The sequence below is a fragment of the Drosophila ficusphila genome, unplaced genomic scaffold, assembly GCF_018152265.1.
Source record: "Drosophila ficusphila isolate 14025-0441.05 unplaced genomic scaffold, ASM1815226v1 contig_414, whole genome shotgun sequence".
Lineage (NCBI taxonomy): Eukaryota > Metazoa > Arthropoda > Insecta > Diptera > Drosophilidae > Drosophila > Drosophila ficusphila.
The window spans coordinates 2145237-2172121 of NW_025064328.1; the positions used below are offsets into that span (position 1 = coordinate 2145237).

The 26885-nt window shown below is 43.9% G+C and overlaps 1 protein-coding gene and 2 non-coding genes across 3 annotated transcripts; 1 reads left to right on the forward strand and 2 right to left on the reverse strand.

The window, feature by feature from the left end:
* Positions 1–5830: 5830 nt before the first annotated feature.
* LOC108094771 (general odorant-binding protein 56h) lies at positions 5831–6441 on the reverse strand. The gene is made up of 2 exons (XM_017195544.2): positions 6343–6441; positions 5831–6283 (listed from the first exon to the last, which is right to left on the reverse strand). The coding sequence occupies exons 1-2, from the start codon at positions 6394–6396 to the stop codon at positions 5933–5935; spliced, it is 405 nt and encodes a 134-aa protein (XP_017051033.1). The 5' UTR covers positions 6397–6441; the 3' UTR covers positions 5831–5932.
* Positions 6442–20165: 13724 nt separating this feature from the next.
* Positions 20166–20238, reverse strand: Trnak-cuu. Its single transcript has one exon. It is a non-coding gene; the product is annotated as a tRNA-Lys (tRNA).
* A 563-nt stretch (positions 20239–20801) lies between these two features.
* Positions 20802–20874, forward strand: Trnak-cuu. Its single transcript has one exon. It is a non-coding gene; the product is annotated as a tRNA-Lys (tRNA).
* Positions 20875–26885: the final 6011 nt, after the last annotated feature.

Sequence of the window (26885 nt, forward strand, 5' to 3'; positions counted from 1 at the left end):
CGCTTGCAGCTGCCCAGTTACGGCGTAAAACGATGGACATAAACTAGAGCCCAGAACGACCTCCATTAAATTGCGTTCAATGATTAAAACCCCTCGAATCAACTACTCATTCAGGAAAAGCCAGGCAGCCCGGTGTATTCTCGGGAAAGCCACCGGCACCGTCGCCAAGTATGAGCCATAATTCTTAGAAGGCCTAGAGCAGTGAAAATAATAGCAATTACATACGAGTGAGCGAGGCCAATAAAACAAGCAACTAGATAGGCGAAGCAAAGTCCGGCGCACTCGAATCGCGTTTATGGTACTTTAAGGGCCCTCCGAAATTGTACTTTAATCGGGGAATTGAATTGGGGAAGGGATCTGGGAGATAGAGCGTGCCTTCAATTTGGACACGTGCAAGTCTGCGGCTCAGGGAATGGACTTTTGAGTTTTCATTTAGCGACTTTCCGGCTGGCTGACCGCTTTCCCGAGAACGGTTACAAGGCGTCACTAAACTAGTTTACCGTAAGCACTCCACTCGGCCCCAAAAACTAAGCCAGCGTATAATAAATTACCGAGAATTTCCAGGCAGCGATATACTATATAATTGCCGGAGGAATGCCGTGCACGTCCATAGCTCGTTAATTCGAAGAACTCAAAAATCATATGAAAGAATATTGCCTATGCAGGAACACTCCACTCCCCTCGAGGAACAAAAAGTGTTCATTCGAACAAAGGCCTAAAGCCGAGACAATTAAAACATACAACATATATTTCTCGTTCTTTATTTTTTCTGTGCTAGATTTTTTTCCTCTTGTTTTTTTTTTTCGTTTCGATGGACGCCACACGTAACCTTGGCTGCATTTTAATCATCTTGGTGGGCTCTCCTGGGCTGGGTTCTTTGACGAATTTCAACGAGTCCGTTGCACGTGCTCGGTCTCTTCGAGCCGCATCAATCAAAAATAATTTATATGAGAGCGGGCCCAAAAGCTTGGCCATCTAAGATATGGCCAAGACACGTAGCCAGCTGGCCACATACCGCAGGTAATTCGAAGCCCAATGCACTCTGCGACTTTGGACTTGTTCATTCAAAACTTGTGTGTGCTTCACGGCGTTTTATAATTTACGAGCTCGGCTCGGCCTGGAAAAGTGTCCACGGCTAATTGATTTATGCCACAAGTGCGAGCGGGAAATCACAACGAAACCATCAAGCATAACTTCGGTGGAATCCAAATTTGTGGCTCGGTTACCATTTATGGAATTCAAATATCGACTCCGGAGTACGTGTGATGGGTAAGTCACGAACCACAAGATAGGGATTTTCAGCGCCTTAGCACATGTCAGCCTTACGGATTAAAGGGTTAAATGGAAGGCATAATACCTTTATCTTGCGGTCGGAATGCTGCCAGCTGGGGGGCTGTTCCACTTTCGGCTGGTATTTACTAAATATTTATGCCAAATGTCTGGAATATAGAACAGTAATTAGACAATCGAACAATTGAATGGCTCTCGCCGAGGCAGGAAAATCAATAGCACCCTCTCGCACAAAAGGACTTGGTGCGTCCATTAAATTTGTCACCCGCGGCTAAGCTAAATGTCAAATAGTACTCACGGCCATTCCAGGATATGCGAACACACTCACACACACACATATATACATATAAAGAGAGAAAACTAATGCTGGGGGAGAACAATAACAGCATCAATTTGACACGTACAGGCGCTAATGATGGGAATGGCCAGCCAACTGAACGATCGAATCCTGAATCCTCGGTGCGGAATCCCGAATCCTCGGTGCGGCGGACAGACCGCTCAACATGCCCACAATTGAACCACCCGGACTAAGTCCCTTTAGGAACTTTGACATCCTGCCGTTTCGAGGCAGTCGCAGTCCTAGTCACATTCCCATTTCCCTTCCCCCTCAGCTTTTCCTTCCCCTTCTCCGGGATTTTCTGTCCTGTCAGTTCCTGCTGGTGTGAGTTGACGTTCTAAGAGTCGACGACTGCCAATTTAATTCCCATTGACAAAATGCACAATTGCCGGACACCATGCCGCTTTTCCACCCCACCCCACCCCCTCCCCTCCCCACTCCTCCCTCAAAATGAAATGGCCCTTTGTTCGCAATGTAACTGTTCTTGTAATTGTGATTTCTGGCGGTGACAGCCGCAGAACTCTCGCACACTTGCTATTAATTATTTTAGAAAATCGCCTGTAATAACCATAAGTTTATGCAGACGTTCTTCGCTTCGAACATTTTCCACCCACAACTGTTCAATTTTTCACGACATTCAAATATTTGTTTTTCGGCATTGCCAAGGCCAATGGAGAATCGCGAGTTGTCGATAACGAGTGCAATCAAGGCAAATGTTTGCACTGGGCTTTCGACTGTCTGACATCGCGGGGATTTCCCAGTTAACCCAGACTTACGTCCCATTTCCCCGACCTGCCATACCAACCACTTTCCATTTTGACGGCATATCGATTTAATAAATTTGCGTGTGGCCCTTGCGACAATTTGATTGACAACTAAGTTCGGCCCCCTCAGTCAATCGGTTGAGTTGGTTAGGCAACGATTTTTTTCTATATTTTTTCCTGGAATTCCACGGGGCAAGAGATGGCAGAGAGATATGTACAAACACTCGACTGCCATTGATATGGCATGGGGAATTGGTTTTGTTTTAAGCCACTTGCTGCGGAAAAAAGTGGAAAGAAATTTTTTGGAGGACCACTCCATTGATTAGTAAGATCAAAATGCTGGAAATTCTGTTAAAGCTTGCAGAAGAGTTTAGGAAATTTTGAGAGTAAAGTATTTTATTTACAATTCTGTCAAATATTTGTTACCGCGACTTCGTTATTATAGATTTCATATAAATAGTCTGTGGAAAATAATTTTGATTGATTGCAACTTATAAACGCACATCATTATGCTTATTTAAATAAATACAAATAAATAACTTTTAAATTGGATAATTTATATCATTGAATGTATTGGCTTATTAAAATATTTAAACCATAAAAATAATAATTTGTGTAACCTTTTTGAATCATTTGAAAACAAAATAGTAATTTCCCATGAGTTTTGCCTAGCCGTTACTTTTGATCAGTTGCTGGTAGCTACACATAACCAACTACAACCTTACATTATATTCATAAATCAAATGCTACTGTGCGATCAAAGATCATGGACAGAAAATTGTTAACATCCGGGTAATTTAAATAAAATTTCTGTTACCGCGTATCTGCTTTTCCATTCAACAAACGTAGGTAACCATGGCGGTGGGAGATATATACATATAAGCTATAGTATCGTATGAATAGAAACCGAAATAGACGGTGGCGGCAATTAAAATTAGAATCCACCAAAAATGTATATTTAGGCGCTCTTAATTATGACCCTACTGCGACCCAGGAGCATAATGAAGGTATTGAAAAGGCGTTGACATGCAACCGATAATTAAATTCCGAGCCGAGCCGAGCCGACAATGAGACACTGGGCCAGTTCCCACATAATAAGGATTTAGCAATAAAACTCTTGCATATGTTAATTCGTCGGGGCTGGCGGAGTGCCCTCCCGGGAGTTTCGGTGTGAACCGGGGTTCTGCGATCGAGATCTGGTTTTCGGGACCTGGATCTGATCCAAAGGGCCGTGCCCGTGCATCTTGAGCGGTGCTGTGCCGTTAGTTTTCCCGAGCGGGAAACGTGCACCCGCACATAATGTGCAAGAACAGCCACTAAAGTGTCAACTTATTCGGGCCGTAAATGCTGCCCGAACCCCTCCATTCGCTTTCTAATTTGGGCACACGCTCCTCGAAAAGAGGAAACATCAAGGGGCGAGGGAAGTGTTCCAGGGGCTGGGGTCACATTTCCGTCTTTCACACAGGCATTCGAAGGCAATTTTTCAAAATTGAAATTCATTTCATATGACTGTCTGTGCTTCCATATCCATTATTTTCCTATCGCCCGCCCGTTATCTTTGACAGCGGATCAGCGAATAAGATCGCCTGTCTGCGATAGTGGAAGTGGTACCGGGAAAACCCAGCAAGTGTTGAAAATAACCCAAAATTCGGGGTGACAATTGTGCGGCTTGAGGGCGGGATGAATGCCTCTCTGCAGATTCAACACATCTCGAAATTAGTTCTAGCTTTTGAACAACTCTATCGAAGCTCTGGGATCAAATTAAGTCGGAACCACCCTGCTGAAACAAAAAGCCAGTCGAAAGATATTTTATCCGCCAGATTGACTTGGCAATAAACTACACAGCCGCCGGAATACTTTCCAAGCCACCGCAATCGTCTTAGTCATTCGACTTTTAGCTCTGAGCCACCCAGCAACCCTTTCGACCAGGCCAATCCCAACAATATCCCATTGAAAGGAAGCCTGCTCCATCATCATCCATCCACTCGGATGGCTGGCTGGCTGGCCGGTCTCTCTTGGTAACTCCAAACAATGAACTCATAACTCAAGTGACACTTTTTAACTTGACTGCATTTCATCATGTGGTGGTACGTCTTGGAGCCCATCTTGCTTCGACTTGACTCGCCTCGGCTCGGCTCTTTTCTTGTTTCGTCCGAACAATATTCAAATTGAGTTTTCCAGTGCAACTGGCCGCCTGTACCCCCGGAACGCCATAGACCGAAGTCATCCATCGTTGGAAAGTTTTTTGTGTTGCCTGGTATTTGTTAGTTGATAAAAGGCCAAGCCATTATATGCATGGCCGGGCTGCACAATTTGAAGTGGGTAAAATTTGTATGCATGTGGCTGCCATGACAACGCCCCAACGTCCAGGTCCCAACTGCGAACCCCACTCTTAACTCCATCACCATCTCCCATCCAACTCAAACTCCAACTCCAGTTCCAACTGCGAAGGCGACCTTTCAATTCAAACAAGAAGCAGGGATTCTTTTTCAAATTGTCATTGCTGCTGGGCTGAGTCCTTCAAAGAATTCTTGGCTTTCTTTTCACTAGCAGCGTTCAGATTCTGTTGTCTCATGTCGCTGGGGCTTGTCAACCTGCCGGCCCCGTGGTTCCTCACACTCGCACCCAGATCCCCAGAAGTCCCCAGTCTCAGGCCCTCTGGTAACTGCAACTCCATCTCCGATAGCCGGGAATCGTATCGACTGCGCCGGCAGACAAGTGCAATGAACCGCGTTTGTCTTCCTCCACTGCAGGCTGCGGCGTTGATTTATGTTACATCTTCTATGGTTACATTGGCTCTCGATCCCCGCCCGTCCCGAATTTCGCCATTAAGCGCAGCTCATATGTTACCCAAAGGCCAGGAGTGGCGGCTCACAGGCACGGAGGCGGTGGGGTCTCACACGTGAAATGATTTATTAGCGGTAATTGGTGTCACAGTGTTCCAAAGAAAAGGAAAGGATTCTCCATCCCCGCATCCCGTCGCTCATCCTGCCTCCTCCGTTGCCAAGCGCCCGTTGTTTCGAACTTCTCTTTTAATTATCTTGATTTTAAACTTATTAAAATTGACAAATGATTTTCGTAGACTACGTTTGTGGTGGCTCGAAGGAAACAGGTTGTCAATGGCTGCTTCCCAGAACACCGAGAGTTGATAAATCACGGAGTGCGACAGCAAAGTCAACTCTTTGGCTCTGTAATGTAGTTCTTGGCCTATCATTCTGGGCCTTCGAGGGAATTTTTATTTTGAGCTGGGTTTTGAGCAAGGTTAGGAAGGTGGAAATGTGGTCGAAATATTTCAATTTAATTGGTTGACTTGTTCTGGAAACTCTACAAAAAGTAGAATTTTAATCAATCACCAGAGAAATTTGTTCTACTTGTAAAGTTTTAAAATCGTATATGACTGTACTACACTATATCCCTAATTTCATGACAGAAATTTAAATTTGCTTTAGTGCAACTTGAACAACTTTATTTCACAACATTCACCTGAGATGTGCAACGTGGCTCATCAGCTTGTAATGAGTAGTACGATGCCAGGGGATCCTTAGTGATGTCCTGGCATGGCCTTGTGCTCCTTGAGGCACATGGTGACCCTAAAGGCCGTGTCGCAGTCGTTTGTGCCCTTCATGTCCTTGCAGGCATTCACCCCCGAGGCAATCTCCTCCATCTTGTCCTTGAACTGCGGCACATTCTTGAGGGTATCGAGGAGAGCCTGGGCGTTGAACTGACCGTTGGCCAGATGACCCTGCTTCTCCATCAGACACTTGGTGTAGCACTTGAGGTTCTCGCTGGCGTTGCCCTGCATGCCGCTGGTCATGAACTCCTTAAGATCGGCTTCGGTCACCTGGTTGGACTGCATGCACTGCTGCATTATTTGCCGGAAGTCAGGATCGCACTAAAAGATAGATTTCCCTGATTAGAAATGAAAAAACAATAAGTGAGTGATTAATATACCTGACCCATGGCCAAAAGAACCGCCAGGGAAGCACAGAATAGAACGAACTTCATGTTGAGTTTTGTGTTTGTTTAGCTTTTCCGGGATTCACTCGAGAGCCTCGACTGTTGGTCATCTGCTCGAAATCTGCGGCTTTTATAGCGGATCAGTTCGGTTCAGAATCATAGGGAATGCAATTAAGGCAATTAAACTTTTTGCGAGATGAATCAGAATTTGATTACGCACAATACAGACAATTACTACACAATAGAATTTCCCTTTTCGATTGTAATTATATTCCATTATCAGTCCATTTGCAATTTGGAGGCAAATGGCCTGGGAGGTGGACACGAAAATCAGCAAAGTTAGTCGCAATTAGTTGCCAGCCCCCTCACATCGAATCAATTATTCATTTATTGTATTTAGATGCGGTCAGAGTTTGACAATTTTCGGCCTTTGTTTAAGCCATTCACACTTGCCCAATTGATTTGCATGCCATTTGTTTCGGCCTGGCCATTGCCGAATCCCCAATTGATATTTTGGAAGGCTTTTAATCTCGCAAAATCATGGCAATATTTCCCAGCCTGTCGACAGCACAGACGAAGGTCGGCTCTGAATAATTTACCAAATTAGCAAAGCCCTTGCAACCAAAAATTTGTTTCGAAGCGTAACTCATAACTTTGGTCATTTGTAAAGCGTTTTGTGAAATAGTAAATTAGTGAAAGTTATTTAAAAGTTCATTAATGTTAGTGTGATTAAAATGTTTTGTAACTAGATTAATTTGTCATTGGCAAATGTTTTTCATTTGCTTTGCTGAGCTTTCATCGATAAAATCTATCAGTTGTTTAGGTTGTTGCCAGTCACTGCTTAAATAAATGTAAAATTACATTTGAATTTAATTATAAATAGATATATATCGAATATTCGGATGACATTTATTACAAAAATTAGTTATAATATTACACAGTTTAATACTTGCCTACCCGTTTGTTTTAATAACTACAACCCGATAGTTATCAATACCTTGGAAGGTGACCCAATATATATTTGCCCATTCATCTGCAGACGTTTTTAATTGAAGCTACAGATTGCCCAAGTCCGCTGTGACTATCCATAACAATTAAACATCCATCAGTCCCCCCGCCCGACAAACATTTGTTTGCCGACTGGCCGGGGAAGGGGACACAGATATAAAATAACTTGCATAATTCCTGGGCAAATTCAAATCAATAGACAAACAATAAGCTCCAGTTCGCAGGCCAACTGCCATTTACAGGAGCGAGGAAGCCATGTTGACAGCACAAATAATTTATGCCTTTGTTATGGAGAGAGGGAGCACCTGTCCAAGTCGAAGCTGGATCCTGTTTTGTGCCCGGCCACGCCCACTTAGTCCTGTGCCCCTCCATGTAAGTCGGGCGATTCGCCAAAGAAACAAAAAGGAGGAGAGTCCTCCGAAAGGACGATTCGAAGTCGAGCCAAAGTGGTTGACAAAAGGCCGATGGAAAAAGCAGTGGAGAGGAGAGGACTTGAGGAGCGGAGGATCGGCGAATTGGCTGCCCAGCTACCACTGCTTGTCATTAGTCAGGCAGGATAAGCAAAGGACATGGCCATAAAAAGGGCAATGCGAGGCGCCCGAGCAGGGACACTTGCACAGACACAAGGTGTGTCCTCTGAATGAATTGCTGAGTAACCAATAATGAAGTAAAACTGTTCAAGTCCTGAATGTGTCATTGTGGCAAAGGGGTGGCCAACTGCCAGGGGGGAATGAATGGGGAGTGGAAGGACGACAACCGAGCACAATTCACTGTCAGTTGCATTGTTTTGACCTGATTTACATGCCCCAGCCAACCAGTTAGCCAGCCATCCAACAGCCAGCCAGCCAGCCAGCTCGACTGATATTAGGAATGGCTGAAGACCGTTCGGTGGACTTTTATAAATTACAAAGGCCACCGCACAAAGGCGATAGATGCAGGATGCCTCGACTCGACCCAACTCGACTCAACTCGGCTCGGCTCCATCTGGCTTACTCCATCTCCTTCTTACTTTTCCTGGTTTTCCATGGTTTTCCTGCTTTCGCAGACGACAACGATGACAGGACGAAACAAAGGCCAACGTTAATGAGCCAAGAGAATGGCGCAAGCCGTAACAAACGTGGCTAAATAAAGAGCGGGGCAAATTGTAAGAAAGCAGAACTGTGTCACAATGTTTTGACAGGAGTCGGGGCGAAGGAGTCCTGTTGCCAGCCGTAGAGAAATGGAAATGGGAAAGGGAAAGGAAACGACGGCGGGACAGGAGGAGCCAACAGGACACGGGACACAGGACACAGGACTGCTCAGCTAGTTAAGCGGCCAAAGACAAAGTTGATAAAATTAGATTTGTATGGTAAATAGTTTGTGGGATGGTGGCGACTGAGCGAGGGGCAAAGTTTAATAAATGTATAAAATTAATTAGCCAGTTGAATGCTCATTAACAGCTGGCAACGGGCTCAAGCTGACAACTCTGTTCGGTAGCCTCCCGCTGGGTTGTTCGGGCTTTAAGAGCAGCTTTAAGCCAGGTTGGGTGGAAGGGCCTTTCTGGAACCTGGTTAGAGGTTAGGGGCCAGGGCAGCTGTCAAGCTGCCTCAATTAATTCCCAGCAGCAGTCAGTCAATGAAATGTGCTGCTTCCCCGTTTCCGTGTCCATCTGTTTTGGCATTTTCACACCTCCCGCCCGGAATTTCCATTCCCTTCGCTTCGATTCCGTTCGGTTTTCGATGCCCCGCTGAGCCGAATAATGGGGAAAAAGGAAAAGTGAAAAACCCCCAAAAATGAATGTTGACCTTTCACAATTGCAAGCCGCATGAGTTCTTTGTTTGCTGCAACTTGCGTTTTACGGTTTTCGGCTTTTTGAATGCTGCACCAGCGGTTTAGCGTCGACCACAAAAGCCAAGGGCCCAAAAATTGATGAAAAGGGAAGGGGATGGAGGGTATACGAAATCAAAATATATTTCGGACATTGTGGTAAAGTAATTGGATTTTGAGGCATTTATTATAATATTGGAAATTCGGAAAGGGGGGAATTTCCGGGAATAACAAAGACTGTGGGGAATGCATTTCAACAGATGGAAACCGAAGGAAATTTGAAAATAAATCTAGTCTGTGTGCGATAACTGGTGTAGGAATTAAATCAATTTTAAAATGCGAATGTAAATGCAGCGGGGAGCTGTTAAAGAATGTATAAAGAATTTTATGGGCATTAAAATAAAATTTCGATTAAAAAAAAATCACTTTTCACAAAAAATCTTAGAAAGCAGATAGAAATAAAAACTATAGAATAAACAATAAAGTTTTCAAATATTTCACCTTAGTGAATTGAAGAGAGTTCCCAATGATTGATTGATTTATTTAAATTTTCCAATCTTAAATTTTTACTTTTTTTATCAAACCCCCAAGTACTTTCCGCAAACAAATTTCAAGTGCGAAGTCTTCTGCTCTGGCTGCCGATAGCAAGTAAAATTTGTGTAATTTGCACTCGTCTTTATTTTGGACAGCTATAATTGGAATCGGGGATTCACGGCCCTTCAGTTCCATGGCCAATCAACTCCACACACACACATTCCGAGGGCAGATGAAGGGAAAAAATTCAAAATGCGAGCACTGAGTTATTGAAATTAAACATCAAATGTCACAGGCAGGCAGCTTCGCAGGCCAATTCGCTGTCTTCGCATTGTGGCAGTGAAAGGAGGACGAGACGCACAAAAGCACAAAGGTCCTTCCGCATGCACCAGGATCTCAACAAAGTGATGCGGGGGGGGCGGTGGAGGCGAATTGGGTATCAGAAGTTTTTTCGTTCGAAAAAAATGGCTGCCTGACAAGTTGCCAAAGAGCGAGGAATTCGAATTTTGTGTGGAAGTTTTCGGGAAAAATAAAGTCGAGGCAGACGCCGCCGAAGACAATTGCCCGAGCAAATGAAATCAAGCACAAGCAGCTCAAGGATCTAAAGCTAAAAAGGAGCGGTGGAGTGGAGTGGAGGGGGATCTAAATACGAGTGTGTCTACCCCTCCCCCTTCCCCGCCGCACACACAAATACAATTTACATGCGTACGTGTGCCAGGGGCAGGGAAAAGGGGATCGGGGACCGGGGATGGGGAGGAGGACATCGGGCCGCACAGTGCGTCTCTGTGACATGTCCTTAGGATATTTGTATGCAAACAGGGCACAATGCGCTGAAATCGATATGCGGGCGCGCGTCTCCCCTCCTCTCTTACCCACCCCCTCCTTCATTTTCGAAGGACTCAGTCCAGGGAAGCTGCATCTGAACTGGCGGACGGCTTAGACTCCGCTCCCATCTCCTCCGCCATCTCCATCTGCGTCTTGGCCTGGCAGTTGACAGCCATGTGCAGCGGCGCAGTGAAATGAAAAATGGTGAGAAGGAGACGGCTACGGCGACAACGCCTGCAGCTTCAAACTTCCACTGGTATGGGTACACTGCAACAAAAATCAACTTAAAATGTAGAATTAAACAAATAATAGAAACTGATATGACACAAAAACTGGCCATTGCTCAATGAAAGTTGCAGCTTTTGAAAAGCCGAGAAATTGTATTGCAGCATTGTTGAAATTTTCTTTAATCCTTCTCGATATTATAAGATTCTTACTGTCTTGATATTCTTGTTACCTTTTTTGTTCTTAGTGCACTTATGTGTGAGAGCCCGCGGCGACAACGATGGCCTGCTGACAAGCCCTTCGTCGCACTCATGTGCGTGTGTTCGTCTGTTTATGGACTAAGGATGGGTGAGACTGATATGTGATATTAGTTTGATCTATTGTGATTTCATGCAGGGATGCAGTGCACTTCTAAAAATGGAAAAACAATTCAAAAATCTATAGAAACTAATAATCAAATGAATCTAGGTGGGATGCAAACTATATTGCAAATGACATTTGCTTTTGGATGACCAACTATAATCAATCATTTGCAAATTTTTATTAGATAAACCACCAAGAGTGTAAATTTATTAACAGCTGTGCAGGTTGAACCACCTAATAATGGATTTTCGCCCCGAATTCCTAGCGCCCTACATCAATTTCAATAAGGAACATGATTTTGCAATTTCCCATTGCAGCACTTGGGAATTCCGGGGAGTGCTGTTCCGCGTCCTTTCTGGAGACTCCTTGCCGCATCCCTGGCTCAGTCGCTGCCTGATTATATCACAGGCCCTGTTGGTTGATTTGTTTTGCACACATTACCGTCTGATTGTCTACGCCACGTACTGCTCTTTTCCCCAAAAACCCCGAACTACAGAACCCCGAACCCCGTCGAACCCAAACCCTCCCGCATTTGTATCTCAGATCGGTTCGAGGCGAGTATCTCGTTATGCTGGTGCGTCACCGGTTTCTTCAGCGATTGTGCAACATTGATAAGCAATTTCGAACGCCGTCTTTGTCCTCGGGTGCGTGTGTCGCCAACACGCAGATGCCAATGCCAATTGCCAATTGCGAGGCCATCCCCCTGCGATAGCCATCAAATTAAGGCCGGCTAAATCAATGCAGATTCGGAAGGAGATACCGATACAGACTCTAGCCTGAGGGCTCCCAAAAGGGAGGAGGAGCCCCCATTACTCGCTCACCCCCTCAAAACTCATTGTTTTAAGAGCCTAATTGGCTGACTGTTGTTCCGCTTGTTCTTGGCCCCGGACAGGTGCAAATGGTTATGAAAGGTGGCCGGTGTTTAACCCCAGCACGACACGAAATGCAAATGAAAACTTTAAAATATGCCCAGCATAGCCCGTAGTTGGAGCTCAGTTACATGCCTGTAAAAGATGTTTTCTTTTGGGTCCTCTCTCTCTGTGTTTTATTGTATTTTTGGCCGTACAGTAGCAAATTGGTTACAAACACAGCTGTCGACCCTTACGTGGCCATAAAGTACAAGACAAAGGGTTTTTTTATCCCAGCCCCCAAAAGAAAGTTAGAAAGGGGCAAGGCCAGCACACGTGACCACCGAGGAATAGAGCCAGGTCAATAATGCGGTGGCTAAATGTAAGGAATTTCGGGTTCCTCTACCACACATATGTGTGGTCGAATTAAAGGGACTAAAAGGATATCTTTCTCATTTATCTGTGCATATGCGAGGAGTCATCGAAAGTATAGGTTCCCCAATTCCCCGTGAGTTCAGCAGTTTAGAAATGCAAACTATTTATTCGCATTCCAGCGATTTACCAACTTTTCTGGACCTAAACATTCCATTGCTTCCTGTTTTGCTTACCGCTTATCAGACACCTGAAATATTTGTTTTCATTAGATGGCCGGCTATCGATTTCGGTTTGTAAAACAGAGCCGAGTATAAATATTCACCAACAGTTGTTGTTGAAATGCAACAGACAACTCTATTGGTGGGACCCATATCCCCCGGAACATCTGTTTGCCGCATAAATATGTATTCGGTTGTACATTCATCAACATTTCCTGGGGCTCGGGTCTGTTCTCCAGGTCTCTGGAGCTGATTGCGATTGCGAATTGCAAATCGATGCCAGCGATATATATGTACGAGGGTATGGGCAAAACGTAAAAACCGCACGGTAGGAAATTTGAATAAAATGCAATAAGACAAACACATCCATGATAATTCAAGCCGGGGCAGCATCAGCAACAATGCATTCCCCTACATCTCGACTGTCGGCACTTTGGACTGCCCTTCCCGCATCCGCATAGAGGGTATATGTTAATTTATAGGTGTGTGCACACACACACATTCTATATACACACATACTGTATGGAGTGTATGCAAAAATACCCAACGCAGCTCGTGCGTGTAAACTTGTGATGATGATACACTAAAAACTACGCTGCTAAACAACCAAACCACAAAATACATCAAAATGATGCGGTTGCAAACTGATGCAAAAACAAGTTCTGAAGTGCCCCGACCCCCTTAACCCCCTCCAGCCAACTAAGTTAGGGCGCAGGGGGGCAAGGGTTAAAGCCAGAAGGACTCATGCATGGTACAATGAACCACTGTCGAAGTGGTTGACTGTTCAAGTGCTCTGCGAGTGCGGTGCAAAAAGTTAGACAAATGTATCTGGGAATAGTTTGCGATAGCAAGCCACCACTCATTTTTCAGGTTTGCTGGGGGGCTTATTAATATTGTAGGTGTTATAATCATGAGCGGTTAGCACTTTAATAAATTAGCTTAAAAGTTAAACTTACACCATACCAAACAATCCATTTCAAATATATTAACATTTTCAAATCTTAAGCTAGGTTTCAAAAGTGTTTCTTTAATGCCACCCCAATAAAATGTCATGAACACCTTGTACTTCAGAAGGCAGCGGAACTCCCCTTGAAATGTTTTCTGGCCACTTACGTAATTCTGGGAGTTGCTACCTCAACTGCCTTGGGGGCTGGCAGTGAACTGGCAAATGCAACTGTCTGACCTTACGGGCTGTAAATTATGCATAGATGCATAATTTATAACTTATGCGTGGCTCGGCCAACCCCCGAAACATTCGCCATTCGAAATCGCCATCGCCAGAGCAACTGAGACATAGACAGATGCACAGACAATGATTAGGGCCACACACAAACCTATTATTAAGGTTGCAGGCGTTGTCCACTCGGGTGGACAATTGCAATTGCTTGGCAGTAATTTTCAATTTAATTATAGTAATACACACTCACACTCGCCACGGGGGGATGTTGGCCCATTCGCCTAAGTGCAGATTTGAGCGCATTTGCACTTGAGCCAAGTTTTATGGGCTGACTTTGCCTTTGAGGCGATCCCATGGCTTCGAGCGTTCTGGGGTTCGGGGTTCTGGGGTTCTGAGGGATTGCCCGGGCGTAAATCAAATGCAAATGTGCAGGACCATGGTGCAATGACAGCATTGTCCTGTCCGCTTGTCTGCGGCTTGCATTTCGCCGAATTAATTATGCGAGGGGTGAGGGGTAAGGGGTTACGCACTTAAGCCAATGTCCCCAGAATCCCATTTACCGCCGCTCCTTTTGGGGCGTTTTGACTTTGGCATTAGTTTCTGGCAGGTCAACTTTTAGTTCTCGTTTTCGCACGTAGCCAACGGCCGATGGACGAACATATCGAAATCAGCAATCAAGGTGAGCAGGGAGCAAAATTATGCTCACGTAGGGAGTACGTGCTGTTGATTTGATGGTCAGTTAATTATTATTTTTTGTGTTTATAGAGTTGCGGCGCAACACGAACTCGGCAGCAGAGAACTTCAGAGGCCCCAGACAGAAATGGTTCTTTTAGCCAGGAATTATGGCCCGGCTAGTGTCTGATCTTGTGGCTCGACAGGCTAAGATTGTGGTCGTACATGCTGGGTTACCAAGTGTCTCAGCCCCATAAAAGCGGGTAAAATGAGTAGATCAAGAAACAGCACAAGATAAAGAAAGTGGTGGTGAACATCAACCCGCAATCTAAATAGTTTAACATTTGTGGTGGCTTGAAAAACTGTAACTTATGTACCCATTAAAATGATAAGGTTTTGTAAAAAAAAGATATATTCTTAGTATAACAGAATATTTATAAACAGGAAAAAGTATGAAAATTTCTAAATACTTTTTTACAAGTATTCCACATCCTTTGAAATCGAAATTATAGATTTCTAATGCTCTTTTTAAATTTCCTTTATTTTCCATTACCTTAAAATCACTAGTATTTTTACCCAAAGTCTTAAGGAAGTAATTGTTCAGCTCCTTGAATATTTCGTTTGGCATTTCCCACGTAATTACGCAGCATTACGGAAGGGCAGCGAAATAATTTCCGCATATGATGAAGAAAGTTTTTACCGCGCCGGACTAATGTTAATTACCGCTGGACAAGGCCTAATCCATTTCAGAGCCTGCGGCAATGTTGTTTCCATTGAGCGGCAGATTGATGCCGCCAAATTAGTGTGATGGGTCAGGATGTCAGAATCCTGGACTGGCCCACACGGTGCTAGAAGGGATGTGCTTCCAGCTGCTCAGCGGGGCCAATGTCGTGTTGTAATCAGTGGGCGATGAAGTCGGCCAAATCGCCGGCGCATTTCCGATGGCCAGGGCCAATATTAATCAATTCTATGTGGAGCGCGAGCTCGAGAGCTGGCCACTGGCCACTGGAGGCAGCGCAATCCCTAACTGGTTATCCTCCACAACAAGTCGAAACTCATTTCGTGTTGCGACTTTTGATTATGATGATTATTACGCGTAATCGCCGCTACATGTGCTACATGCAGCGCCAAAAGCCCCGCCCCCCCAGCGTGCCCCATCCCCGCCGCCTTATTGATGAGGTACGAAGCTGGCTGAGCCCCCCTGGCCGAAAGTGCCTGGGACACCTGTGTGTATATTATTATTACACATCGGCCGTGGGGCGGCGGTGGGGGGCGAAAACGCGGAAAGGGCAGCGGCAAGGGCACGAGCATCGGCGATGGGAATCGGACTGGAAATGGGTCCGAGTTCGAGTTCGAGTTCGACTTCGGCCAAGAGTACGGGTTTGGCCAGACGAATTTAAGCGAGATACACACGATGACGCTGTAAGTGAGCACTAATATGGGTCCAGGGCCTTCGACAGCAGCGGTCAGCTGAAAAAGAACCAGGGAAATGTACCCAAACTATGGGAAAATGCTTTTTGTTAAGATCAGAAAGTAGGAAATAAAAATTAGTAAAGTAATCTTTTACAATAATGATGTTTTCCAAAACTAAAAGTTGTATCCTAACAATTTTTTTATATTTTTAAAAACAACAAGCTAAGCTTGGTACTTGATATTTGATTTGTAAATATAAAATGTTAGATTTCCTTGCTAAAAAACCCTCCCTTGTTATTTATTCTTGGGTTATGAATGTTATTTTACCTGTTTCAAAATTATTATCCAAGTACTCATTCGATGTTTCGCTACCGTTCTTCCCAACTTGCGCCCGCTTACATGCAAGCTCGCAGGCCGGCTGACGTAACAACAAGTTAACAAGATAATGACAGTAGCGGCGGCTCACCGGACGAATCGACCGGACTATCCGCCTCGCTCCGTGGAACGAAGTCATCGTCTTCGTGGTCTTGGCCCCTCGTCCCATTTTGGCCATCGAGTTGACGTCCCGCTCTGTTATTTAGCGGAGGTAGGTGTGGACCAACTCTGACAAAGTGTGTGTGTGTGTGTGTGTGTGTGCGACAGTGTGTGTGAGCCGGCTTTGAGTGACGGGCCGTGAGCATAAGTGACTGATGGCCGGCGACGTCCAGGGACCAGCCCCCTTCTTTCTTTCCTTCTGCCGGCCAAAGACCATAATCAAGTATGCTAAAAAGACGCGCTAACCAAAAAGGAAATTGAAATGAAATATCTGCGTACAAACTAGTACACAGAAAGAAATAAAATGAAAGTCAGATTGGTTTAAACAGATTATAAAGATATTATACCCTCTTACTTAAAAAGATTAGGTGATTATAATGAACATTTATTCAAGTAACTCTTTTTATATCAAATCATTCACATGCATCTTGTGAACTCAGTTTAAGATCGAATTTCTTATAAAAATGTACATATTATAGTTTTTCTCAGTGCACATATGCTTGGGTGTGTGTTTTGGAGTATGGGTGACCGAGTTGAATCGTTCGCGTTCGCTCTTTTGTGGTATTTCGCACCTGGAGCGGCGCTCGGCATGTTGAGCACACCGTCGTTAACACTTGAAGCATTGCCACTGCCCCTCCTCCCTGCCCTCCTTTCCCTTCTGCCTCTCCCAACCCACCTGTCCCCTCACCGTGCCCCTACCAGTTGGCCAAGCTGAACGGCTGCTGGCTGTTTCGTGATTCTTGTTCTTGTTGCTGACGCTGTTGCATTGCCAACAAGCTCATTAGTTTCATAATTAGCTTTCGTTATGCTCTTCGTGTATTAATTAGAAGTTATTGCTGCGTCCAGGCGCCGGACACGGAACCCACTCAACACTCGGGCCCTCGGAAATCTCGGGAGTGGGAGGTCAACTGCGAAAAAAGCCCTTCCACCAGCACCCCCCACACCGCCCCTCATTTTCCAGCTGGTTCGTTGCATTTTAAATCGCTTATCCAGCGGGTTTTCCTCTCGTCAGCCTTTTTTGTACTTCGTCTTTGTTCTTCGGGGCTTTTTCTGTTTTTTTTTTCTTTTTGCTTCTGCAGCTAATGCAGAGATAATGATGCTGTGGCTTTGATCGATTTGATAACAATTTAATTTCGAGTGCACGCTCAAGGTTTTTTCCCCATTATTAAATCTTTTTTACTGCGGGCATTAAGCGGCATTGCGATGTGGTGTGCAAGGCACGTAGGCAGATTAGTCGATTGACGACGGAGGGAGGGGGTGATTGCATTCGCGAGTGCCTTACATATTTGGTTAGATAATGGATAATGGCTCATGGCGATGACACTCTGCGCAATAGGAAACTGTCCGTAAAAGGCGTAAATAAAGCCATCGTGCGCAGTGCAGAATTATAAGGTGTCTGCCCAAGGAGATCGTGAGTGTGAATCAAATGAACTTGTTCGGGCCAAATATGGTCATCTTTCAAAGAAACGGTCATCACATCCCTGATTTATCTAGAGGTGCTGAGAAGAAATAGTAATGGAGCTATTGAACGATTATTAGAAGGTGTTATTGAACTTTGAAGAGTTATAAATGTGATTTACAGAGGGGATTATGATGTGCTATATTACATTATTTAAAAAGTTTAAAACTTTAACAATAACTCACAGCATTTTATACCTAGTTTTTTTCTATTTACAATGCCAATAAGTTACAAATTCAGCAATTAGCTACAGAATTTCCCGAACCCCACCATTATTAATCTTACCGTTGATTGATGCTTGAGCCCAGGGTCGCAGCCCGTTCAATTCCTCGCAAATCTCGCATAATAAACACAACATATCTGCAGTGAAAGCGGGGTGAGAAGCTGACAAACAAACAATGAAAAACGAAGCAAAAGCGACAAAAAATGCTGAGTAAACCTTATTAAAAAGGGATAACGGCGCACGAGCAGCGCTAATGACAACGCTCATGGACTCGAAAAGGGGGTTGGGGGCAAAAAGGGGGTTGGGTTGAACAAACGGATGGCAGGAAGGAATGGGTGTGTGGGCTGCTTGGTTGGTGCAAACACACACGTCACTCAGCCACGACATCCTTCCGGCGCGGTCTGGATGGTCCTGGGCTTAACGCTGTTAATGACCAAGGGCAACAGCGGTACAGCCCTCAACCTCGGCCGAGAAATACTCCTCCTTTCCCATTCCCCTACCCCAAACCAACTCCATCCACCCATCCTCCAAGCGAATTCATTACGTGTGCTCATGAGCAATTGATGCTGCAATGTCATACGTCAGCAGAAGGTGAGCCAAATCAGTATTGCGACTGCGAAAGGGTTGCCCTGATCGAAACACAGAAAGAAATAATGATAATTGATTTAAGATTAAAATAAAAAAAATTGGGAGAGCATATAAACAAAGTTTAAAATCAAATAGTTACCTCATAACAAAAACCATCCGTCTTAATAACTATATATGAGTCAACTTTTTCAACCATTTTTATAAAAAATGTTATTTAATATAAAACAAAGATTATCAAGTTTATATAACGTGAAATGATATGTGAACAACAATTAAAATTTTTCCCCTGTGTACCCTTCATCAGGGTTTAAAAATCTGAAAACGTTGCCGAACAGCAAATCATGTAATCAGGATGGATTTCCATCGTTGACCTTTTCGTACAACAGCTCATGACCCTGTAGGACAGAGTTCTTTTCAATACCGTGTAAAAAGTGCTGCATAATGTTTATTTGCCCGAGCCGACGAAATTTATGTGTTCCTGTACGTCGTCTGTCGGGGGTATTAAAAAACTTTTGCTCAAGAAAATGGCTGGCAAAGGGTTGGAAGGACAAGGGACAGCATCCCTGCTGCGGATAAATCTGCGTGGCCAATGCAACTTAATTAAATTCCCGAATACTTTCGCTTCCCGGGAATTATGATGCAAAATGTTTCCCGTTAATTACAAAATTGTAAAACGCAAAGTTCAAACTGCAATTTGTATTCATTTGTAAGCCAGGGCGCCACTGCCATTGCCATTAAATGTGTAAGCCCCCGTCGACGGACCCGCTGGCGAAATTATAAATTAATGCGGGCGGGCGGCGTTTGGTTGGCGGTTGGCAGCTGTCTGTTGGCCCTCTATCACGGCGGACACCTCGGCGAAGATCCCCGCCCACTGCGGCGCAATCACCCACATAATTTAAATGCATTTCCTTCTGCGCATTAATTTCCTAAGCTTTTTGCATACGAAAATCCCACACAAAACTGCGTTCAATGTAATCCCATGAGCTTTAAAGTCACGTGTATGCCCGATGCCCCTGGCAATTTTGTTTGTGCACCCCTGCCCCTTTTTTATTTCGCGGTCGAGGGGGCGTGCCACGCACAATAAAAGCTGGCTGGGATTTGTTGCTGTATTCGCATGTAATAAATGTATTTGTTTATCCCTCTCTAATTTTTACTGCAAGCTGAAAATATTCCTTGGAACAAAAACAAAAAATAAATAAAGGGAAGACCGAATGAGTGGGGCCGATAGACTGTGCTTCCCTATTTGCTTTTCAGTTCGCTTTGTGTGAAATTTTTTGTTAAATTCATAAATTGTCCTGCGGCTGATGAAAAGCGCCAGATGTACAGGGGTCCTGCGTTTTTGGGGCACTTTTTGAAATTTTCATACACGTTTGAAAGGGTTTTCATTTATGAATCCGCGTTTATTGTGCTAGCTGTACAATAAATTTCACTTGCCAACTTTCAGACAAATATTTGTCAGCCAAATTGATTTAATACAATTTAAAAAATCTTTGAATATTAAATTTTTTAATTCCCCGCAGCAAATATTTGCTGGCCAAAAAAGTATTTTCGCCCAACGTGGGGCTCGAACCCACGACCCTGAGATTAAGAGTCTCATGCTCTACCGACTGAGCTAGCCGGGCACATGATGGGTAGCCGCAAATGACTCACATGAGTGCGGAGCCCCTCTCGTAGGGATGATTTCATCTGCTCGATTTGATGTACTGTTTTTGTTTCTACTCAGAGTACTTTTAGTCGCTGACCCCATATAAACGCAACCACTGTGCACTTTTTAATACATTGCAAGACTCGCTGAAATGCGGAACAGCTAGTTATTCCATACAGGGTGTGACAAAGCCCGCCAAATTATAAAATAAAATCATACAGAACGTTTATTTTAAAATATCTTTAAATTGAGCTAGTAATTAGAAAAATACAAGTATATTGTTAAGTGCTTAGAACATAATTGCTAATAAACATTAAGATCTCATGTCTGTATATGTAAGCGCTAAAAAAAATCAAAAATATTAACTACAAAAGCACGTGGAAACAAATTAATACATAATGTCGCGCATAAGGCCAAACTGGTTCTAAAAATAAATATACATGTGCTAACATAAAACTCTTGCCAAGATATAATGGCCCGGTTGGAACCTACAGGGGATGCATTGATCTCTTTATCGAAATTGGCTTCCCTGCGTACACAGCCCGGCTAGCTCAGTCGGTAGAGCATGAGACTCTTAATCTCAGGGTCGTGGGTTCGAGCCCCACGTTGGGCGAAACAACTTTTTGAATTTTTTAATCTCGCTTGATAAAAATATTGATAAAAACGATTATTGTAAGCTGGTTTTTGCAGCGGGTTTTCTTCTCCTTTTTCAATAGTTGTATTATATTAAGAATCATGGGGTTACCATTAAAACTTAAATGTCGAATTCCACAAGCATCATTGTTTAGGCATAAACTAGCAGATTCTTTTCCGGTCAGCCCTTGGAATCACCTACTTAAAACTTACTTCTATTTTATATTTCCGTGACCAGACATTCTGTCTACTCATTTTCTGAGCCATAGTATTTTAAATTCCTCAGTTTCATTCATCAGCGTTCCTCGGCGGGCAAGCCCTGTCAGAAATATCATTACATTTTGGTTCCGTTTCTCACAGAAGAACATTCCATGCGTAGAAAAATGGTTATTCATAATCATTTGTTACGCTTAATTGTTGTCTTTGCGGTGAACCTCTTGGCTGCTTTTGTGTGCTGACCGCAAATTGATTTTAAATTCATTTCTCTGTTTCGGCCTGTGGGGCGGCAAATAACAAAAGCCGAAACGGGTACTCCGGGTCTGAGAATTTTTGATTATTGTCATTATTGAGGCAAAACTAGACGAAGTTTGGGAACGGACTGTGAGGAATTGGAATATTTCCCACCATGGCCATGAAATCCGCGCCTTAACCTCGGGCTCAACTTCAGCCTCAGCTTCCCTCGTTTATGACTATTTGCTGTTTATTTTTGTGAAATTTAAATCCGCACGCGTTCTTTCCAACGGTCTCGCTGGTTTATTATCCTTTGCCGGCACTTTTTTATGAGTTAAGCCAGACGCGGCTTATCTATGTGACAATGCGGTAGGCACCACCAGCGAAATGGTAATGGTTTACGGGGAGTGTGTGGCAACGCCTTTATTGCCAGGCCTACCAACCAGCCAACTCAACCCAACTCAACCACCCAGCACATCCTGCCGCCCTTCGCTTTATTCATAAATAAATTAAATAAAAATATTTTTCAAGCCGCAAGCCATGCAACAATAACAAATAAGCGGAGCGGGGATAAAGAACTCGACGAAACTCAACCGGCGGCAAGAAATCTGCATAATGAAGCGTAATACGCAAATGGTGTGGAGTTGTGATTGGACCGGATTCCGCAAATTGAGGTAGGCGGAAGGTGAAGGAGTGCAGGGTTTAATAACGCTGATGAGCCCTTTATAGCTCCCAAATCCGCCAATCGAGGACTTTAATACTTAGGAATCCCCGAGGAATCTTTTAAAATCTTTCATCAATTTACAGAGAAACTTTAGTAATCCAAATTTCCTATAAAATAATATAGTACCTCACAAAAATATTGTCAGGCATTATAAAGTAAGCTTATTATCTTCTACAAAGAAGTATTTTAATGACCTTTATCTACAAGATGTTACAAAAATATGAACTTGACTTCCTCAAACGATTTAATCCACTGCTTTCCCCAAGCAATTTGTTTGTACTTTAAGCCTGCTCCTTTCAATTTCCCTTTTATATGCACCACATAAAGGAAAGTCGTTTAATAAAAGGAGTTTATAATTCTTTTTATAGATCCGCAACAAGCGCATATTTCAATAATGGCACTCAATCCCGCTTCTTAGACTCTAGCACCCCTGAAGTTATTAAAAGATTTGTGGCGCTCAGGGCAAAGGTCAAGAGGAAGCACCCCGCATGGATGAATCAGGAACTCAGTAACTCCCCTTTCTTCAAAATCCATTGGCTATATTGGCCAGTCGGATTCGGCACGCCTCCTTGCCAGCATTTTGTTTGGGCGTGCTAAAAGTTAAAATAAATCAAACAGCCATAAATTTGCCGCTTTTGGCAATATGTGGGGAATTCGATACGTTCATCAAATGTAAAAGGGTTCAAGCGATGCGTTTGCTATCTATCAATAAATGTCTCTATATGTGCGGCCCAGCCGCCCCCTCGCATATATTTTATCGGTGGCAGGACACGATGCCAGGACCCAAACGATACGCATCCTTCGCCAGACTCTGTCTCTCTGTCTGTCTGGCTGACTGGCTGACTGGCCCAAAAAAATAGAAATCACCAAAGTGGGGCAGCTTATGAAAAATATGGCGCAAAGGGGTTAAATGACGTATGCATTGCAGCCATTTCTCTTATTCTCCCGAGCAGCTGACTCTTCATTTGCCTGCCGATGTCTTAGTTACCCAAAGCGGAAGCTCCAAATTTATCATTGCTCCGGCAGCAGGACTCTGTTTGCATTTTATGAGTGGCCAAAAGGTTCCGAAAATATGTATTTTTCGACACACAAAAAATGTGATCAATAACGCTTGAGGTGGAGTGGACTCTCAGTGGGAAAACAAATGTGCAGTCATTTTCGGTTTTCGGATGAGGGAAAGTTTGATCTGGCCCAAAGTGAAATGGAGTGATGGGTTAAATGGGTACGGAAAGGAAGCTCTGATTAAGTCCGGTTTTCAGAGGGACAGAAAAACTGGAGACTAAATGAATGTAATTTGCCTTACCTCTCAACTGTGATTAATGCCAGCAATTGGCGGAGATATTTCATTTAAATTATACATAAGCAGTGAATAGAAAACGCCCTTCGAGGCAGCCCGAAAGTTCCCCAGGGCAGGCCGAAGCCACTCCAATAAAATATATTGTACGATTGTCTGATTATCAGCGCAACCGCAAAACAATTTAATACTAAAACCCCAGCCACATGCTCAGGCACGCGTTCCAGTTCCGAATTCCCATTCCGATTCGAAATATTTTTGGGGTTGGAGAACCGCACGCATGATAAATGCACAAAATCTGCAACAAACTGTTGAAAACACGCGCTACATCGGATCAGAGAGCGGGGACAGGGGTAGGAACACGGAACAAGGCTTTATAGTATGTGGCATATAGAATTACAATCTGAATCTGAATGCGCATCCCTTTGACAAATCGCCGAGAGGAGTCGAGTTACCCGCTCCGAAGATCTATCTTCCCGGCTTCAGATTAGCATTGTTGTAGGGCCCGGCCCACAAATTTGTGCATTTTGCTGGCCAGGTGAAAGTCAAGCAACCCCAACCAGGCGAAACCTCAATAACAATAACCAACAATGGAAAGGCATAAATCTCCCTGGCCAACAATGCGGGAAAAGGATAATTTCGAAAAACCATTAATGGGCCGCGCACATTAACATTCTGTTTTGACAGGCGGCAGTCAAATGGCGCAGGACACATGGACACAGGAAAGGATCCCTGCAGGAAACGCAAGCTGCAGGCCGAGGACTCCAGTCGGAACTCCTGTCACTGACATTTACATGAAATAAATGTCCGAGATCGATACCGTGTTCCAAGAAATCGCTGTCACCAACCAGGATGCATAAATCAATATGCGAGGCTAAAAGAGGTTTGTCATTCGCAGTTGGTGGAGTGTGGAAAGTGGTGGTTAAAGGTCACAATGACAATAAAATATATTTTCCAAAATTGATTACTATTCTACAAACACAATTTTGTTCCAAAAATAAATACAAAAGTTTATTTTTAATATTTTAAAAGCTTTTGTATCTTAATATATATAATAAAGAATTTTTAGTATACCTTCTGCACTCAATTGTGTATTTTTTTATAAAACGTTTCAAGCAGAACTTCATTCTTGCACCCTATTCGAAATGTTAAAAACAATCGCCTTCGTTTTCAATATCTAATTGCAGAACAGGAGCTTAGCAACCTTTAAACAAAACGCCTAATCAAATCAGGCTCTACCAGCATCTGGGAAAACTTAATCGCTTGATGGGCTTAGGGTTGCCATCGGGTGAAATGCGCTGCGCGCCTCCATGAAAATTGTTGACATCAAAGGCATTTCCCAGTTAATAAATGGGCAATAGGAAATGTTATTTATGGCATTATGCCAATAAGACGGAGACCTAATTTGGGAAACGCGTGGCCAGAAAAACCCACGAAATATAGCGACACAGATGCAGACACAGATACAGATACGGGATTGTAAAATGCGATTCATTTTTAATCCAATTTGCATATGAAATGACACAAAGCCCGCTAAATGCAACCCTTAATAAGTCACCGAGGGACCTTTGGGCGGTGGTCGCTTTGCGAGCACTTGAAAATATTGTGTAAATCCCCTCGCAACGTAGCACTGCCACCACCACCACCACCCTTCGCTTTTACAATTGTCAAGGTTGGGTTTTATTTTATTTCCGGGCATTTCCTCCTCAACTATAAATATGTCAAAGTTTCTGGTTACCATGGCCCATTGGTTCAACTTCCACCCCGGCCTGGCCAAATTTTTAAGTATTGTCAATATTAGTAAATATTAAAAGATGTAAGGGGTTGCTCTTCGTGGGGTTGTTGCCACCGCACCACCCCCACCCCGCTGGAAATGGTAAATTTTTTGTAAGCCGCAAGTATTACAGGCATTGGCATTGCCCTACTGCCAATTTTTCACTTTCCTATGCAATTTGTGTAATTTTTTATTAAAGACATTAGTCAAATAAGTGCATACACACGGGGCCGATCACTTCTCATATGACGCCGCCGGGCATTAATCTGAAATGGCAAACGCCCTTCGCCAGGGAAACCGGAGCGGTGGCAGCCTCCTTTCGGAAAACCACCCAACCACCCAACCAACCGACCAACGTTAGAACGAACCACCCACCCAAAAGCCATTCATTTTGGGCGACCCACCGTGTGCGTCATTTGTTACATTTATTATACATTTTATACTTTTTTGTTGCTGCTGCCGTTGCCGTTGCTGTTGCTCTCGGTGTTTTCGATCTAAACGGATTTGGTTACCCGGCACTCACACTTGCCCATCGCCTCGGAGAAAATTAAACTTTTCGCTTCGCTTTTGTGCGGGGCACAAAAACATTTCATGCACTTATGACGCCCAGTCGAAGCCACCCATCCACCCACCTCCTATCCATCCAACCACCCCCTGAAAACCAGCCAAACTTCCCCCTTTTGGGCAATGACTTTTTCGGACCGAGCCCAGTTTTTATTGCGGCTCTGCTTTATATTGGCTTCATTTTTAGTTACTCAGCTGTTTCGGATTTTTTTTTTTCCGCTCCTCATTTGAGGGGGAGGGGGTTGAGGAGGAAGAGGAAGAGTTGCAACAAATGTTGCAGCAGGGGTTAATGTTGCCACTGGATTCGGCTGAGTGTGACTGTTATTGTTGTCACGATTTTCACATATTTCATAAATCCGGGCAGATTGCTAATTTGTGCTCTAAATTTGCACAAATGCGGAAATATTTGGTTAGGGCTTTCGGTTTTTCGATTTTACCCGTCCCTAACTCTGTCATTATGGAATTTATTGGTTTCTATTTATCAAATTGGATTTTCAAATGGGATTTTCGGGCTGCACTGCATTCTTTTTGTGGTTTGAAAGATTGAAAGTTGGGCAAACAAACGAAATGACAATTATTTGGCAGCTGCGAATCGTTAGCTGAAGCTTAATTCGATTTATGATTTCTGGCAGTATGGAAAGTCCTCGAAATCCTTTATTTGCTTAGGTGATTACTGCCTCTTATTTACTGGCCAACTCACCTTTGTCAGTAGTTCGCAGACGAATTTGATTAAGGGTCTCAGTGACTTTTACCGTGTGTGATTAACTTAATTTAACAGTTGCACGTATCACATTTATTGGTTCTGCGGCACACGCAAGTGTGTACGTAAAAAATAACGCCATAACTATATCAACAAAAGGCTGTCCCTCCTCGGAGTGTGTTTACCTTTGCCACCGACATCGAGTCGGACTATTAAACTAATTTCCAGTTGTCATTGACGAGCACGCACATGGCAACTTCCTCCTCGTTTCCCATTCGTTTGTACTTTTCCAGATCCCAGTGAAGCACGCATGGCAACTTGGGTAAACTTGGGTTCAACTCGCCCTGCAGCCTCGAAAACAACTAGAGGAGATGTCGTGGAGTTCCGATCCAGGACTAGGCTGTTGCATCCTGTTTCCAGTTTCCCCACCGCTGGCAAAGTGCCGACTTTCATGCAAATGAAGTTGACTGGGTGCAGGATGTGTC

Coding starts and splice junctions, on each gene's coding strand:
- LOC108094771 (XM_017195544.2), bottom strand. CDS start 6,396: ATGAAGTTCGTTCTATTCTGTGCTTCCCTGGCGGTTCTTTTGGCCATG. Junction 6,284..6,342: donor TTCTTTTGGCCATGGGTCAG/GTATATTAATCA, acceptor TCTATCTTTTAG/TGCGATCCTGACTTCCGGCA.